The following is an 18850-nucleotide window of genomic DNA, read 5'->3' as shown; positions in this document are numbered from 1 at the left end:
ACTACAGGCTGATCTATAGGCTGGAGAGATGTCTCAGTGGTTAAGAGTACATCCTGTCCTTAAACAGGACCCAAGTTCATTTCCAGGCACCCAAATCAGGAGGCTCACAAGTACCTTTAACTCCAGCTCCAGGGATTCCGTAAAATAAGTCATGTAGAGAAGGGTACAAAGTGCACAGAGGCAGAAAGCAGAGTGGTGGTTGGAGGAAAGAAAATAAGGCATTATTGCTTAGTAGGTAGGGGTGGAAGAGGAAAGGAATGACTACAGTAGAGATGTGGCGTTTACTTCAGGTGTGCAACACTGGTCTGGGGGTAATGGTTACATAAGTGTATCGAGTCACACTGGTAGGAAACTTTTAAACAGTTAATTTTATGTTGCATGAATAACAACATGCTTTTTTTGTGCTGAAACAGTAAGAAAATTCATGCGATTGGAATACAGTGACTCTTCTTCCCAAGTTCTGTTCACTTTTTCTGTTCTTTTAGCATGTTTTGATGCTCAGTATTGACTACTAAGAAAATGAAGGTGACAGTAGGGTATTAAGTATATAGCAAGAGAGTAATAATAAGCTGGAAAAATGTTTTCTTGTCTGGAAGCATCCTCTGAGGTCCTTTTTCACCACTCTTCCCAGTAAAGTCACTTTCCCTTTCCTGTCTCACATGGGTGTGAGACCTTTTCTTTTCAGCTGATAGAAATCTGTGACCCAACATCTACCAACTGTGACCTCATTTTGTTTAGAATGAGGCCACCAGATTAGTGGTTAGGGCTGCTGGATCTCTAAGTCTCAGTAATGGACCCATGCTCTAGCCCCAACTTTTGTCCTTTTGATAGATTTCTTACATTTTGGATGCCTAGATGCTAGGAAACCTGGCAGATGTGTTCATTAACATATTCTAAATATTAAAAAGTCAGGAGTGGATAATTATTATGGACCAAATAGAAGAAGATACATTTTTATCAGAGTCCAAGATATATATGACACATCTTAGGTCTTATACTGGAGACCAAGAATCATAAACTGAACAAGTCTGACCTGAGGGGATAAAATAGCACATGGAACAGAGAGAAGAGCCGTGAAACAGGACCACTTTCAGCCTTTTTCCCCTAAAGCATCTCAGGCATTGTGGTCTGTGCCATTTTATAAGAAACAACAAAGTGAAAGAAAGGCTAGAGGACCATGTTAGGGAGGAGAAGCAAGACCCCCCCCCCCCAATCCATGTAATGAGACAAATGAGAAAAGCCAAAGGGACTAGTATAAATATGGGCAGTCTTTAAAAGATAAGCGCTATACAAAGAACAAAGGGGGGAAAAATCAGAGTCAGCTGCCTGTGTGATCATGAAAGCCTTCAAGCAAAGTCCAGGAATACTTTCAGAAGTATTCCTGCGATTACAGGATAGAATCACTTAGTCACCGAAATGTGTTTCAAACCTAAGATTAACAAATTTATATAATTACTAAAAAGCAGACAAGAGAGCTGAACATAGTGGGGCATGTCTTTAATCAGAGCACTCATGAGGCAGAGGCAAGTAGATCTCTCTTAGTTTGAGGCCAGCCAGAGCTACACAGAGAAACTGTTTTTAAAAAACAAACAAGAAAAAACCTTTAACAACAAAAACAGCAGCAAAAGGCAAGCAATGGAACGGTAGGAAAAAAAAGAGAGAATTGAGTCTAAAACCAGTGACCTAATTGAATTTTAAAAGTACTTATTGATTTCTTCTAAATTTTAAGGCATTGATAAAGGTACTAACAGTAATTCATAAGTGATGAACTTGTTCATTGGCAGCAAGATGACATTTTCTTTGCTTTGTTTTATAGTCTAGTCTCCTGAGACAAGATCTAGGACTTGGGAGCCCAGCACAGCTATCTTCTTCAGGAAAGCCTGGAACACCATACTACTCCTTCTCTGCCACAAGCTCTAGGAGGAGACTCCATGACTCTGTTGCTCCAGGTGAGTGTGTAACACAGAAGCCCTGTCTCCAGGTGCCTGCTTCTTCAGTCTGTGCTGCCTGTGCTCTTAGTGAGAAGAAATGTCAGCATTTGGATGTCAGGATATATCTACATACAAATAATGTACAGGCTGAGTATTCCCAATCTAAACTCTAAAATCCAGAGTGCTCTAAAGGGTGAGACCTATTCAATACTGACATTATGCCATAGAAAGTCTCATACTGACCTCCTGAGATGGGCCACAGCCATAAAGCACACTGAAATTTGTACAAAATTACATTTGGAGTATATGAAACATCAGTGAACCTAAATCTTTACATGTCCCTAAGATACTGCACTATGTTTATACAGATGGTCAGATAGGAAGACTAAAACACATCTGGCCATAAGCATTTCAGGTAAGGGATACTCACCCTGTCTGCATTAGATACATAATAAATGTAGTTGTCAGAGTTCTTTCTGTTACAAAGAACTCATTCACTTTGTATTCAAGGTTTAACTGACTATAACTAGTCTTGGGTGATACTTCAATATTTAAATCATAATTTTCATCACTGTGAGTACAGTGTGTGTGTGTGTGTGTGTGTGTGTGTGTGTGTACACACTGTTTTAGAACCATCTTAAAGCCATAATTTTATTTATAATAAATTATTACTTTTTTGAATTATTATTACATCCCCTATCCCTTTCTTTCTTTATCCCATCCCATGCACCCCGACCATGCTATCAAGTTCATGGCCTTGTTTAGGTGTTTTATATGCATATTCCAAAATATAAAAACAAACCCTACTCAGTCTGTATAATATTACCTTTATATGTATGAAGTATGTGAATCTCATAGCTAACCCTTTAGTATTTGATAAGTAATAGGGGAGCTCTCCCATAGGAGCTCTCCCATTCCTCCTGCTTTCACGTTCCCAAGTTCTTTGTTTAGAGCAAAGGCCCCTCGAAGTTTTCTTCTTCCATGTTAACATGTCTATTAATGATGTCATTTTTCAGGTCTTGTTTAAGCGGCCATGTGAAGCCTTTGGTTGGTTGGTTGGTTGGTTGGTTGGTTGGTTGGTTGGTTGGTTGGTTGGTTTGGTTTTTTGAGACAGGGTTTCTCTGTATAGACCTGGCTATCCTGAAACTTACTCTGTAGACTAGGCTGGCCTCAAACTCAGAGATCCTCCTGCCTCCACCTCCAGAGGCCTGGGATTAAAAGAGTGTACCACCACCACCTGGCTGACACCATAATTTTAACAGATTTTAAGCAAACAATTTAATATTTTATTCCATGAGAGGCATTATCCAAGTTTTCTTCTTCTAATTAAAAAGTATTTTCTTATTAAGTGGAAGTTTTATGTTCTGTTGTTGACACCTAGTTTTTAACTAAAATGAAGATAGTACTGAATGGTTTTATAAATTCCTATCTCTTTCATTTATTTATTTTTATGTACATTTGGTATTTGGCATACAGGTATGCCTTTGTGAGGGAGTCGAATCCACTGGAATTTGAGTTACAGACCAGACAGTTGTGAGCTGCCTGCCTAGTAGGTCGCTCACCTGGGATAACTTTAAGGTTTTTGTGAGCCTAAGTCCAGTGAGGTTTTTTTTATTGTTGTTTGTTTGATAATAGTTACTTCTGTTCCCTACTTTTTCTTCGAAATTGAGATAAAATTACTAGCACATAACTTACTGATATAAAAGTATACAATGAAATGGTATCTAGCACACTCACAGTGTTGTTTAGTTCAGAGCAGCATGCAGAAAGATGCCCTCTATGTGGTAAGCATTCATATTCCTCTCTTACAACTTCATTTTTTATATCAATTATGTATATATGCATATTCTGACAAAACCAGTCTGTTTTGTGCTGCTTGGGTGTTCTATAACACTTTCTATCTAGTCAATGTTTAAAATGAAAATTTTGAGTATTTTTTTTACTATAAGAAAATAAAAATTGTAAAACATGTCTATAATAAAGATAAACCAGCATCTAACATAAATGTAAACAAAAAAAGAAAGTACTGTAGTTTCTGATTGCATAAATATTTGTTGACTGCCTCTTGTCAAGCCAAATATACTTAGGTGAGCTGTTTCTAGTCTCTAGGTCTTGCGTTTGATTGTACTACATAAAAAGGACAAAGTGATAGATTGCCACATCCAAAAGAAAATTCTTGTCAATGTCTCTATTTTGTAGGAGCATACATGATGGGTGCTATATGTGTTAGCCCTGGCAGTTTAAACCAGCATTCTTTTTGTTATTAAAGAAATAACTTCCAAAATGTTGCACATCTATGCTCTGCTTGTCCACCTGATGAGTTAGTTCAGTAGAGGCCTTCATTGAGCTTGTATTGGGTTAGTCCACAGGAGTGTCTTCTTCACAGAATTTGAGCACATACCAGTTCCTGCCAGTGTGCCATTACCAAAGGAAAACCAACTATTGAATATCTAAAAAGAAATGGCTTAAACACCCAGGCTTAAAATTCAAGTTTTCTATGAATTAAGACTTCATTTCTGTTTGAAAATGATTTATAAATACTATTGCTTATCTTCTGCATCTTTTCAAAACTGTGAGGTTGTAATGTTAACATTAGGTTACAAGTGAAGGAGCCAAAATGGAATGCAGCATACAGTGTTTCTCATGATGCTCAGAGGAGTCCTGTCCATTTCCTGTATGGATACCAGTTAGTAGATTATTGTTATTATGCTGCCCATTGCTTTTCGCAATCTTAGCCTCTCCTTGGCATTGCAGTTCCTGGTAAAATGTGAATACTTAAAGGAATATTAGAGAGCTAGACCAATCTTAGTATTTTCTGAAACTACTTGGATGCTTTAGAAAATCATTCTGGAGAGCAGTAACTATCTTAACTTGTAATTGTTTTGGTCTACATAAATAAGGGCTAAAAGTTATTATGTGTTGGACATGAGAGATGGCTCAGCAATTTAGAGCACTGGTTGCTCTTCCAGAGGACCTGGGTCAATTTTCACACACATAGAATGGCTCACAACTCTCTGTAATTCTTTTCTGGCCTCCAGGGGCACTGCACACACATAGTACATACATGCAGGTAAAAGTCATCACACACAGTTTAAACATTATTAAAATGTCACAAATGTTAGGCAATGCAATGAGCATATTTCATGTATTACCACAGAACTTGAAGCTCACAGGAGAGGTGGTGCCCACCCCTTCATTCAGCTAAAGGCGCTGAAGCACAGAGAGGTTAAAGTAACCTGCCCAGGTTCATACGGCTTCTGTACTGAATTCATAGTCATTACTTTTCATGTCAGTTTGCAACTTCTCCAAACTAGACTGTGAATCTCAGACTGGTGATAGTATGTGGCTAATCATGAGATACAAAAGAAAAATCTTTATTCAGATAACTCCAAGCCATAGGAGCTATTTCCTTTTCTTACTTTTATATGCAGTGTAGTCTCTACTCATGGAGTAAGTTGTAAGGAAGTAGACTGCTAAAACATTCACCAAGAATAAAGGCTCTGCTTTAAGTCTTACAAATACAGACTATGCCGGATGTTGTTTATCTTTGGCACTTCTGTTTTAAGGAAATGTATGCTGTTTCTTGTGGAAGGGATGTCCACACTGGTGAATGCTTTTCCCCTTTTTTGTTGTGTAATATTTTTCCACATGTTATTTATAAAGTTGCATTTTTTGCTCAGTAGCCTTCTGGGATATTACCTCTAGAGACTTCAGAGAGCAAATTTAAATAAGTTTCAATCTTTGTAAAACCATGTTTTATTGTGTAGTATTCTTTATGGCTTAGAAAAAAAATGCTTTTCTTATTTAATTCTCATATTTTTGAGGTTTTAAAAAAATGCAGAGTTTCCCAGCATCGGGGAGGCAAGGCCAGGCAGATCTCTTAGTTCCAGGACAGCCTGGTCTACAGAGAAAGTCCAAGACAGCCAAGGCTACACAGAAAAGCATTGTCTCAAAAAAAAAACAAAACCAAATCAAAAAAATGCAGAGTTTATTTTACATCCTTCTTATATAGTGAATGCCTCTGAAAATCCTGAATTTGATCCATTATTTGTATATGGTTGTATGTATCACTCTTCAAAAATAGAGATGGAAAAGTTACAAATTTTGTAGACAAGGGAAATTAAAATACCAAGTCAAGCATATGAAAATAGTCATAATTTCATTTATATTAGTTTATCTTTAAAATATTTTTTTTATCATGAGCTATGGGCTCAACAGTTACAAGTATGTACTGCTCTTACAAAGGATCCAAGTTTAGTCTCACACCAAGTGGCAGCTTATAACCATCTAATTCCACCTCCAGAAAGTCCAGCATCCTCTCCTGGACTTGAACATGCACCTACATTTAAATATGCACATGTGCATACACATACAGACACACACACACAATTTCAAACAAAGTAAGAGATATACTTTCTGTCTTCATTTCCTGGGAAGGAATACAAACTTTTAATAAAAGTTTGAATTGTACCTTAGTGCTGAAGTTTCAGTTTTACTCACACATTACCAAAGCAAATGCCCAGAATACTTATTAGATGTGTATGCTGGCTATATTTCATAGCTTATGTAGCATGTCTTGATGTTATTATAACCTTAGTTTTTAATTTTTTAAATCTTATTTTAAATTTTATACATAGTAAGTCATACAGCATTTGCTGTTACTTAGTTTTTTACAATATGCCTTTAAGCCTAATTCTTGATATGATGTAGTTTGTCTCTTTGTTAGGGAAGTGTACTGTTAGGGAGACCTGTTGCACAGAGTTCCACCTCCAGTGAACTGTGAAATACTTAAACAGTCATGGCATAACAAGCTCTAAATACATGTTTGTTCTCTTTTCTTGTTTGTGCTATTGGTATGTTTTCTTTCTTATTTTACCCCATTTACTGTTACCTTTTCAAATAGTAGAAGAACCAATACTGTAATTCTACTATTCTCATGTTCACTCACTTAGAAAAAAAAGAAATCATATTGGGGAGGATTGCTGCTTGTTTTTTGTTAATTTGAATTGTTTGTTTGTTTGTTTTTTCCTAGTGTAAATGCTAATAAAACTGTTCTTTTTTTTTTATGTTCAGATCCTTTGCAAGCAAAGAAAGTAAGAAAGGTGCCTCCTGGCCTACCTTCTTCTGTGAGTAGTCTTTTTTTTTTTTTTAACTTAATGTTAAATAAATTAATGTCAGTATTTCGTATTTACCTGCTACAAGAATGGATTCGACTGGTGCCAGTGGGCATACCTTACATAGTAACTGTTCATTGCTTAACAAAATCATTGATTGAGATAAATCCACTCTTAATGTTAGGCTTTCCATTTTCTGTGCAGTGATTTGTAGCTTACTCATATGCTGTCACTCCCTGTCCCTGTCATTTGAATTCCCCTCTTGGGAAGAAGACTAGGCCTGTAGCTGTCAAAGAAGATCTCCTGTGCAGGTCTTTTGATGTTTAATTAGTCATTATGTTGCTGAACAGGAGGACAGACAGAGATTAATAGCTGAGAATCTTAGAAATTTACATTTGTAATAATCCCAGTGGAGCAAAAGACATTAAGATTCGGAGGACATGTTCAGCTCAGCTTGCCTCAGTAGGACTGAGGTTATTAATATGCATAAATCACCAAGTCAGATGTTCATTGTTAAGCCCTTGTGGATTTTAAAGCCTTCATTAAGCCTTTCCCAACTTCAGTCTAGCATCAGTAAAGCTTTCACGCAACTAGTTTGTTGATCCCTCCTTGCTCAAAAATGTATCCTTTGAGAATAAAAGCTTTGATGCAGGAGGTTGGGAGAGGTTGGTAAAACAATCATTAATAGCTGTAGCAACCTACTACAGTAGGAGTGTTTGTGCTGTTAATATCCTTATTCTTTGACGCAGTGGAAGTATTTGTAGATGAATTTACATTATAAATCCACCCACAGTTTAAAAACCTCTGGTGAGAAGAAGGGAAAGGCGTCTTCTGAGTGTGTAGAACAAATGGTCAGTGAGGCTATTAGGTTGAGGCCCTGTGCCTTGAAGGGTACATTCTTTGTTGTGTAAATGGATGTTAGGCTTTTATTGGGCAATACTTAACACATGGGCGCAGGTGCTGCCAGATGAGTCACAGCTCATCGAAGTTTGGATTGAATGGAATATCTTGCTTGACAAGTAGCAATCTAGAAGGGGCAGCATGGGACTGAACTTTTTTTTTATTTCTTTTGAAGGGTAGAGAAATTATCTTTTGGTTGTTTGCATTCCTTCTTTCCTATGTCCTGCCCTTTTCCCCTCCCATCCTCTCTTCAGTGTGATACATGAAAAGTTGAATTGAAATCTTTGAAACTCAATTCCAGATGGATCTGAGTTTTGCGAAGCATAGGGCACTGTGCTCTGAACCTGCAGTCTACCTGGAAGTTGGAATTGCAGCTGCAAGCATCCTAAAAGCTTTTGCTTGCTAAGCACTTGGGCCCACTAGAGGCTGAATAACTGCTTGATAAACAAATCGAACAATGCCTCAAATCATTGCTGAAGACAGGAATTTTAGCAGCAGCTAAAAATAGTTGTACACTTTGCATTTTAACAGTTATGTGCTGTGAAAAGATAGGTAGCATAACTAACAGAAATCATAGTCAGGTAGATGGAAGTGCTAAAACACAGCAGTGTGATTTCTTATAATTTATTACGATAATTCTGTGACAATAATAGTTAAATTACATATTACTATTAGTAGAACCACACTGCTTTACAAAACAAATTAGTAAGTAAAATTCTTGGCCTGACATTGGTTTTAAGAAATACAAATAATTGTCAGTGTTTCATGGTTACTTCATTTCTGAAAACAAACTAACAAACTAGACAAAGATGCCTGGAAAGAGACTTTGCAGACCTCTTTGTCCTTACATTTATTACTTCGAGATAGTTCTCTATTGTTTCCTGCTTAGGAAAGGAAGAACTACGGAGTTTTGATGAACCTTTAAAATGATTAGGAAATGTGAGACAAGTGTACTAAAATAATTTCCCAGCTCCTTTGGTAAACACCTTTACTCATAAACTCCAGGTCAGAGGCAATCAGCTCTGTGAGTTGGAGGCCAGCCTGATCTACAGAGTGAGTGTTGGGACAGCCAGGGCTACACAGAAACCCTGTCTCAAAAGACTAAATAAATAAATAAGTATAAAGTATAATTGGTTGACTCATAAAAATATTAAATTTAAAACAGTTCTGCCAGTTCTGTTTTTACTGAGCAGCTTTGTTATTTAAGGACTAGCAGTGTCTAAAGATGATATGGTAGTAGAGATACTCAGAATTTCCCCTTATGTAGATAATGAGTTTTCTCTGGCTTCTAGCCTTTTTTCTTTCTTTTTTTTTTTTTCTTTTGACCTGGGAGGGTTTGCTTGTGACTCTCTGAACCATAAGGACTTTGTGTGTGCCATGCCGAGGCATGAACTAAGGACACTGTGTGCTAAGCAAGTGTTCTATCCTGAATCAGCCTCAGCCTTAAACCTAAGGTTGATTCGTTGCTCTACTTATTTGTGTGGTTCTGACGATTGAGCATAGGGCTTCATACATGCTGAGCAAGAACTTCCCCAAGCCACGTGTCAAAGGTAATAATGCCAGTCTCACAGGTTATTAGGAAAATATTCAGTACCAAATATTTGCCTGGCAGAGCACATATAATCCATTATTCCCCTTTCTTAATTATTTTAATTTCTACTACTGTAGCCTACATTTATTTTTTAAAAAATCAGTTTACCATATTTGGTTGAAAAATAAGAAAAAAATTGAAAGTGACAGAATGAAAAAAAAATTATCACCACATTTCTGTATGTCAGGAGCCTGACAGAGAGTGAATGCATACTAAATTACAGTTGCTGTTATTGTTCAAAGGCATTTTTTTTTGTTTTTGCAGAAAAAGAACATTCAAAGAAAAAGAAAATTAGCTGAATCACATTTTGCTACCTAGATTTATTCTGATCATTATTATTTTCTCATGTCTCGGGGCTATGTTTCCCCTTTTTCCTTAGTTGAACATTATTTTAAGTCCCTTAATGCAGCCTCAGTTATATGGGGTCTCTCTGTTGCTTACTCTGTCTCTTACCTTGGTATTTGTACTTTTGAATGTAGAAAATGTTTTTATATACTACAAAAGATACAGAATTTGAAGTCAGATGAAGATTTCATCATAGATCTGTCCCAGAGTAACTATTCAGAGAAGTCTGGATTGCCTTTTTCAACCCAAATACCTTTGTGTTTCTGCACCATTACATTTAAAAACATTCAGCCTTCAACTGCATTAAAAAGTTCTGTTTTCTAACTTTTCTTTCCCCCAGTGAGCTTCAGTTTTCTAATACGAATCAGAGCTGTTTAGACACTTTCTTGCTTTGAAACTACAGATCTATGGCCTTAAGATTGGTAAATTATATTTGGGCATTGTGACTCATACCTGTTAGCCCAGCATTCAAGAAGCTGAGGCAAGAAGATTGCTATGAGTTGAAACCAGCCTGCATTATATAGTGAGTACCAGGCCAGCCAGAGGTACACAGAAAGATTCAACAAAAAATAATTAGTAATAATTAGTAATTAGAAATTATTTTCTTTTTCCACTGTTGGTATTCAAACCTAAGATCCATTCTCATGTGTGGTGGGCAAGCACACTGCCTCCCAGTGACATCTCGGCCTACATACTTTAAAAAATTAATCTGAATTTTGAGTTAACATTAAATCTGAAAATGTATGACCTCTCAAGAAAGTGGAAGAGATTCTGAGGTTCCCCAGACCACACAAGCTCCTTGACCCATATGTAATGCTGGAGCATTGCTCTATAATATCAAATAGGATAAATAAGACTAAGAGCTACAAAGAGATGAAATATTAAGTCCTGAACATATCTAAACTAAGACCTTTTAAATAGGGGAGATGACAAGCAGCTCGTTCTGGTGCTGGTAGAAATTATTAACATAAGAAACTGAAATACAAAATGGTTAGTTCTTTGAACTATTAAGATCACCAACTGGGGTTGGACCTATAAAGATCCACTTTTAGTTTATATCTGAAAATAGTAACAAGTGCAGCAACTGGTAGAGTTCTGCAGAAGGACTGCTCCATAGGGATCACCAAGCCAAGAAAGCAGTGTCATAAACAATTGCCTGAGACCTCCAAGACCAGCAAGAAATAAAGCTATCAAAGAATGAACAGTTTTTACCAGCCGGTATCAGCTTCAATGTAACTTCACAAATGAGCTCCTCAGTTCTTGAACGTGGATTGGGTATTTGCTTACTAGTTCCTTGGGCAAACAAGCTTAGAGGTCATATTGCAGCTGGATGTACAGAAGAGAGTCTTATTTCCACCTGTTATATAGGCTGATTCTTTTTGAAGACTGTTCCAATACAGAATTTTCAAAGTGTTAGTTCATTCACTGGCCGTATATAGTTAGATCTGTGAAGTCCAGTTTGTGACTGAAAGATTTCACATCAGTAAGAAAAGCAACTGCATTTGGCGAAGCAGTGTCAGAATTGTATCAGTGTGAATGATAGTGTTTTAACCTAGCTCTAAGATACTCATTTTTGTGAAGAGCCAGGGAAGCCTTTGATCTGAGAAAGCAGAAGAGCAGACCATCCCTCGTGTGGACCCAAGTTGTCTCATCCCAATGTGACGGTGCAACTGCAGCCACAGTGTTACTTTCCGAGCTCTGTGCTCTGTATTAAAAAGCATGCCTCAGTTTGATTCAGAGGTGGCTTTTTAAAACATGTTACTTGGTTGGCGGCATAAGTCAGAAGTTGGGTCTCTCCTTCTATCACGTGGGTCCCTGAGTCGGCCTTCATGGTAAATGCCCTTACCCTCTAAGCCATTTTACTGGCCCCAGAAATGGCTTTTAAGGTTTATTTGTTGTTGTTGTTTTGTCTTATTTGTTTTGGTTTGTTTTGTTTTCAAGACAGGGTTTCTCTGTATAGCCGTGGCTGTCCTGGACTCACAGAAATCCACCTGCCTCTGCCTCCTTGAGTGCTAGGATTATAGGCATGTGCTACCATGCCTGACTGGCTTTTAAGTTTTACTGAACTTTGCAGCTGCTGATATTTTGAATCCCTGAGTTTTTTTAAACCAGGTTGTAAATAAGTGACCGATTTATTCTCTGTCTGTATGACATGCATAGATTTTAGAAGATGTATACGTTGAGTTGTTTGAATGCACTTAAATCCTAGTCACTGTCAACTTGTTAACCATCAGTAGACAACATAAAGCTGTGTCTTTAATTTTGCTGATAGGACTGAGGCTTGATAAGATAAAGACATAAAACATCAAGCAATTCACATTTTTACCATTGGGGTGTGTGAACTCTCTATTTGACTCCAAGTCTGTCCTGTCTCAGTGGCCAGTATGACCCTTGTTGTCATAGATCCTTACCTTTGTCCAGCTAATATTGGTTGTACTTGGAAAGTTATTTGTTGTTGCCCTGTGTGTTCTTGTTTCAGGGATTGTAATGTATGCCTCATAGATTTGTATACAATCTTTCAACCATTTAAAACACTACAAGTTCTGAAATTTTCCCACATGTATAGTCATGAAGCAGATTTCAAACATTTTAAACTATTGACCAATCAAAATTCTTGACTTTTTAAACTATATTTGTTTTAGTATCTAACCCAGTCTATCTGTAGTGTTGCCAGTATTTTATTATATTTCAAAGAATAATGGGAGTCTGGCTGGGCATAATAGCACATGCCTATAATCCTAGCACTGGAGAGGTGGAGGCAGGTGGAGTGGGATGGATCAGGAACTCATTGTATTTCTGTATTCTTCCTCAGTATTCTATATCAAGGGTTCTTTTTTTTTTTTTTTTTTTTTTTTGAGACAGGGTGTTGTTTTTTGTTTTGGTTGGTTGGTTTTGGTTTGGTTTGGCTTGGTTTTTTGGTAGCCTAGGCTGACCTAAAAGTCAGAGTTCTGCCTGCCTTTACCTTTTGAGTGCTGGGATTAAAGGCATTTATTACCATGCCTGGCTCAATTTTTTCTGTAATGAGCTTCTATAGTAAATACACAAATATATATCTGAAGGACCAGATGGTCTCTACTGAAACTGCTAGACACTGCTGGGAAAATAGCATTGAAGTAGCTACAGGTGATATAAAATGCACAAACACAGCTCTGTTCCAGTAAAACTTGATTAAAATAGTTGGTAGATCAGACTTGGCTTACTAACCCTAAACTGCCAACCTGTGATTGACTAAAAGAATACAAGTGTAGCCCTTTTTGTCATCAAGGCCCTGGATACAGAGCAGTTTTTATAGTACTATCAAATGTTTTCCAAAATCATTTGCCGTTTTCAAAAATGTCCCCACCAGCACAGTAAAGTGAATACTTCAGTGTTGTAATTTTTCTGGGATTTAAGAGTTACATTAGATAATAATCCTGCTGATACTGTAGATGTGTGTGTGCGTGTGTGTGTGTGTGTGTGTGTGTGTGTGTGTGTGTGTGTGTGTTCAAGTTGTCATCTTTGTCCTAGCCCAACTTTGTGGTAAAACATAAACTGAAGGAGATTACTATGACCTCTTTTCTGTGTAAGTATGACAATGGAACACATACTGAATTAAGTGCCATTTAACATAAAGACTTCACCAAAAACTAAGATAGTTTGTTCATGCCATTAAAATACACTTTCTCAATGTTAATCTTTATGAATGTAGGTGAATTTTTTATGGTTCTTACGTAATTCTCTTTTTAACTTTGAAAACACTAATTAGTAAGTGAAAGCTTACATTTTGACTTGTGCTTGAGATTTTTTTTTTTGTATTGTTTGCAATCAGAAGCAGCTGTTTTATCCCAGCATCATTAAGAATATTTAAGATTTTCAAAAACCAAAGCTAAGGTTATCACTCAGTGGTAGAATATTTCCTGTATTCAGGCCCTAGTCATCAAGTCATCAGTCATTAAGAATTGCAACTCTTTCCTATTAGGTCCCAGTGAGTCCCACCTGCTAAAGTCATTCAGTGCTCTAAATGAGCTGGGCTTTGGTGGCCCAGACCTTTGATCTCAGCACTGCGGAGACAGAGGCAGGTGGATCTCTGTGAATTAGAAGCCAGCCAGGTTGACAAAAGATATTTTCAAAACAGCCAAGGCTACACATAGAAATCCTGTCTGGAAAACCCAAAAACAACACCAACAAAAATGTCCTAAGTACTTAGAATAAGCAAAGAATTTTCTTAGGCTTTAGGGATTTAAATACAAGGAAAACATAGTTCTTTCTTCAGATGATTGTAGTTAAAAGATGAGAGTTACAACTTGCTGCCTGTTCAGAAAAGTAACATTTAACTCTATGACCCTAGTCATAGAGTTAACTACTCAGGAAATTATTTCAGCCAAGTGGGGTAGAAATGATGTCTGTATATCTGTTACCTTTTTTTTTTTTAATGGATAATCTTTAGATAATCTTTTACATCCTGAAAAAAACAAACAATTTTATAAGTTTAACTGGATTATCTTCTTTTTTATTTTTTTATTAATATTTGCATTTTATTAACTGTATCCCGCTCCCTCATTCCCTCCCAAAGCCTTCCTCCCTGCCCCTTTCCAAGTCCACTGATTGGGGAGGACCCTGTTTTATCAGGTATCTTCAGGACTGGCTGCAAAGTCCTCTTCTGTGGCATAGCAGAACTGTTCCTCCCTTGGGGTGTGGGGAGGTCAAAGAGCCTGCCATTGAGTTCCTGTCAGAAATAGTCCCTGTTCCCCTTACTGTGGGGAACCAATTGGTTACTGAGCTACCACGGGCTTCATCCGAGCAGAGGTTCTAGGTTATATCCATACATGGTCCTTGGTGGAGTCAGTCTCAGAAAAGACCCCTGTGCCCAGATATATTTGGTCCTTGCGGAGCTCCTATCCTCTCCACATCATACTACCTCCCACTTCTTTCATATGATTCCCTGCACTCTGCCGAGGGTTTGGTTATGAGTCTTAGTATCTGCTTTGATACGCTGCTAGGTAGAATATTTCAGGGGCCCTCTGCCGTAGGCTCCTGTCCTATTACTTGTTTTCTCCTATGTCCAATGCACATCCCATTTGTCTTTCTAAGTGAGGATTGATCATCTTACCCCGGGTCCTCTTTCTTGTTTATCTTTTTTAGGTATATAGATTTCATTCTGTTTATCATATCTTATAGGACTATATGAGTGAGTATATACCATGTGTGTCTTTCTCCTTCTGGGATACCTCACTCAGAATGATCTTTTCTAGATCCCACCATTTGCCTGCAAATTTCATTATTTTCTCGTTTTTGATTGCTGAGTAGTATTCCAATGTGTAAAAGTACCACAATTTCTGTATCCATTCCTCAACTGAGGGACATCTGGGTTGTTTCCAGGTTCTGGCTATTACAAATAAAGTGGCTACAAACATGGTTGAGCAAATGTCTTTGTTGTGTACTTGAGCAAATTTTGGGTATATGCCTAGGAGTAGTATAGCTGGATCTTGAGGAAGCACTATTCCTAATTGAGAAAGCGCCAGATTGATTTCCAGAGTGGTTGTACAAGTTTACATTCCCACCAGCAGTGGAGAAGGGTTCCCCTTTCTCCACAACCTCTCCAGCATGTTGTCACTTGAGTTTTTCATCTTAGCCATTCTGATGGGTGTAAGGTGAAATCTCAAGGTCGTTTTGATTTGCATCTCCCTGATGGCTAAAGATGTTGAACATCTCTTTAAGTGTTTCTCTGCCATTCTATATTCCTCTACAGAGAATTCTGTTTAGCTCCGTACCCCATTTTTTAACTGGATTACTTGATTTATTGCTTTTTAACTTCTTTAGTTCTTTATATATGCTAGATGTCAGCCCTGTGTCAGATACAGGGTTGGTGAAGATCCTTTCCCAGTCTGTAGGCTGTCGTTTTGTTCTGACAACAGTGTCTTTTGCTTTACAGAAGCTTTTCAGTTTCATGAGGTCCCATTTATTGATTGTTGCTCTTAGAGCCTGTGCAGTTGGTGTTCTGTTCAGGAAGTTGTCTCCTGTGCCAATGAGTTCAAGGCTCTTCCCCACTTTTTCTTCTAACCGATTTAGAGTATCTGGCTTTATGTTGAGGTCTTTGATCCACTTCGACTTTAGTTTTGTGCAGGGTGATAAATATGGATCTATTTTCATTTTACTGCATGTAGACATCCAGTTGGACCAGCACCATTTGTTGAAGATGCTGTCTTTTTTCCATTGAATGGTTTTGGCTTTTATTCATAGGTGTGTGGGTTTATTTCTGGGTCTTCTATTCGGTTCCATTGATCCTCCTTTCTGTTTCTGTGCCAATACCATGCAGTTTTTATTACTATTGCTCTGTAGTACAGCTTGAGATCAGGGATGGAGATAATTCCAGATGATCTGTTGTTGTACAGGATCGTTTCGGAGAGTCTGGTTTTTTTATTTCTCCATATGAAGCTGAGAATCTTTCTTTCAAGGTCTGTAAAGAACTGAGTTGGTATTTTGATGGGAATTGCATTGAATCTGTGCATTTACCCAATGGAATACTCCTCAGCAATTAAAAACAAGGAAATCATGAAATTTGCAGGCAAATGTTGAGATCTAGAAAAGATCATCCTGAGTGAGTTGTCCCAGAAGCAGAAAGACACATATGGTATATATGCACTCATAAGTGGATATTAGACATCTAATATTGGATAAACATACTAAAATCTGTACACCTAAAGAAGCTAAGCAGGAGGAGGACCCTGGGTAAGATGATCATTCCTCATGCAGAAAGGCATGGAAGAGGGAGAAAACAGGCAACAGGACAGGAGCCTACCACAGAGGGCCGTTGAAAGACTTTACCAAGCAAGATATCAAAAATGATGCTGAGACTCATAGTCAAACTTTGGACAGAGTGCAGGAAATCTTATGAACAAAAGGGGAGATAGGAAGACTTGGAGGGGACAGGAGCTCCACAAGGAGAGCAACAGATCATAAAAGTCTGGGTACAGGGGCCTTTTCTGAGACTGATACTCCAACCAAGGACTATGAATGGAGATAAATAACCTAGAACCCGTGCAGAAATGTAACCCATGGCAGCTCAGTCACCAAGTAGGTTCCCTAGTAATGGGAACAGGAACTCTCTGACATGAACTCACTGCTGGCTCTTTGCTCACCTCCCCCTGATGGGGGAGCAGCCTTACCAGGCCACAGAGGAGAGCAGTGCAGCCAGTCCTGATGAGACTTGAAAGGCTAGGGTCAGATGGAAGGGGAGGAGGACCTCCCTTATCAGTGGATTTGGGGAGGAGCATGGAAGGAGATGAGGGAGGGAGGGTGGGATTGGAAGGGGATGAGGGAGGGGGCTACAGCGAGGATACAAAGTAAATAAATTATAATTTATAAAAATATAAATAAATTTTTAAACAATGGGGGAAAAAAGATTTTTTTCCTAAATGTAAGGACTTTTTCCTAAAGCAGCATTGGTGTAGAAACCAGAGTACAAGAGGTAGGGTTTTTTTGTTTGTTTGTTTGTTTGTTTGTTTTCCTAAAGAAGATTTTAAAAGTTGCAGTTTCATTGAATACAAGTGGTAACATCTGGTACTTCTATACCTTATTTCTAATACTAAAATACCCTCAGGATTTAACCATCACTTAGCACCTGTGTTACTGTCATCTTTGTTCAAGCCTTTTTCCTTTTCTTACACTACTGCCAGTTAGTCTTGCCATTTTCCTTCAGCAGTTTCTTTCACAAGAGGACACTATTTAACAGTCTAGGTCAGATCATGTCATTCCATATCATTCATCCACTCAAAATCCTGCAATAGTGTTCCTTATCAGTTAAGCCAAAGTCCTGACAGTGGCTTACCAGTCTCTCATGACCTATCTCCTCCCACTATTTTCTCCTGCAATCTTCCCCTCCCTGAGTCCAGGCTTAGGGCCCCCTGTGTGCTTGCTGTTCTCTCTACTACTGTTCCCACTCCTTTGTGCCTGGTTTTCTCTCTGATCATTCTGGTCACTCAGAGCCATGCTTTATAACACCCTTCCTTCCCTGCTGTACTTTTCACTGTAGCTTATCTAATGTATTCTTTACTTTGGTCACTTTATAAAGTAGGAAGTATGGTTTATTTTGTTTTTATTTTCTGTCCCTAGTTGCTAATGGATCCTTAATAAATTAACAAATCCAGATGGTTAGCAGTATAGCTATAGCTGTCTTGCCTCCTGCACATTCCTTAATTGACTTGAAGATGGTCTAAGTTATAAAAGATTATCTGACTTTTCTTTAGAGAAGAAAAACTAGCCATATTATTATAGAACATTAACTATGCTTAAACTTTAAAAATATTTGAAGATGGGAAGAGCTCCAGATTTTCATTAGAAAAATAAAAATCCTTTGGATGAATATGTTTACCAATGTTATTTCCATTTTTGTGATACATAGAAAGTTGGGCTCTCACTTTAGATACATGGAAAGTTGGAGCCCAGCAGTTAATTTCCAGCATGGAGTCCTTTTGTAGAAAGCGGTGTTTTGGAGTCATGATCTTTACCCGAGTTTAACAAGAGTAACATAGCTTGACTCTTTCCAGGTTAAGGAGGCTCCTATCCTCAAGGTCACTCTAAAGATAGTATAGCATTCGCTGTTGTCTGGTTTTCATCCTCTGAGCTCCTCAGGCTGTCTGCTCATTGCAGCTATTTTTGTTTATAATTCATTTCATAGTCCCTTTTACTCTTTTACTAAATTTTCTAGCCAGAACATACAAAGAAGCATGTTACAGGCCCCACTTCACTGAAGGGTGGTACAGGAGTCATAGTTCTCTCCTTTGATCAACTATCTTCTCACCTCAGCTCCTCACTCTGCCCTCTCCATAGAGGTTTCTATAGTTCCTTCAGGGATTTGACTTTTTCATTTTCTAGAGAAGCCAAGTTAATCTAAACGTCAGACCTACTTATAAATGCACATTGTTGAGATGTCAAAATTGTTACTGAGTAAATAATGGTGACGTTGGAGAAGAGTTTTCACCTGTTGGTAC

At 38.0% G+C, this 18850-nt stretch overlaps 1 protein-coding gene across 9 annotated transcripts in view; it reads left to right on the top strand.

Moving 5' to 3' along the window:
- Positions 1-18850, top strand: part of Tcf12 (transcription factor 12) — a 270906-nt gene that overhangs the window by 192268 nt on the left and 59788 nt on the right. For all 9 annotated transcript variants that reach the window (XM_055598228.1, XM_055598220.1, XM_055598202.1 and 6 more), the window contains 2 exons: positions 1817-1949; positions 7005-7057. In XM_055598228.1, coding sequence (XP_055454203.1) covers positions 1817-1949; positions 7005-7057 — 186 coding nt within the window. The remainder of the gene's footprint in view (positions 1-1816; positions 1950-7004; positions 7058-18850) is intronic.

Source organism: Psammomys obesus, unplaced genomic scaffold (genome assembly GCF_907164565.1).
Source record: "Psammomys obesus unplaced genomic scaffold, mPsaObe1.curated_primary_1811, whole genome shotgun sequence".
NCBI classification, from domain to species: domain Eukaryota; kingdom Metazoa; phylum Chordata; class Mammalia; order Rodentia; family Muridae; genus Psammomys; species Psammomys obesus.
The sequence above is the reverse complement of the archived record's forward strand: the minus strand, read 5'-3'. Positions and strand labels throughout refer to the sequence as shown.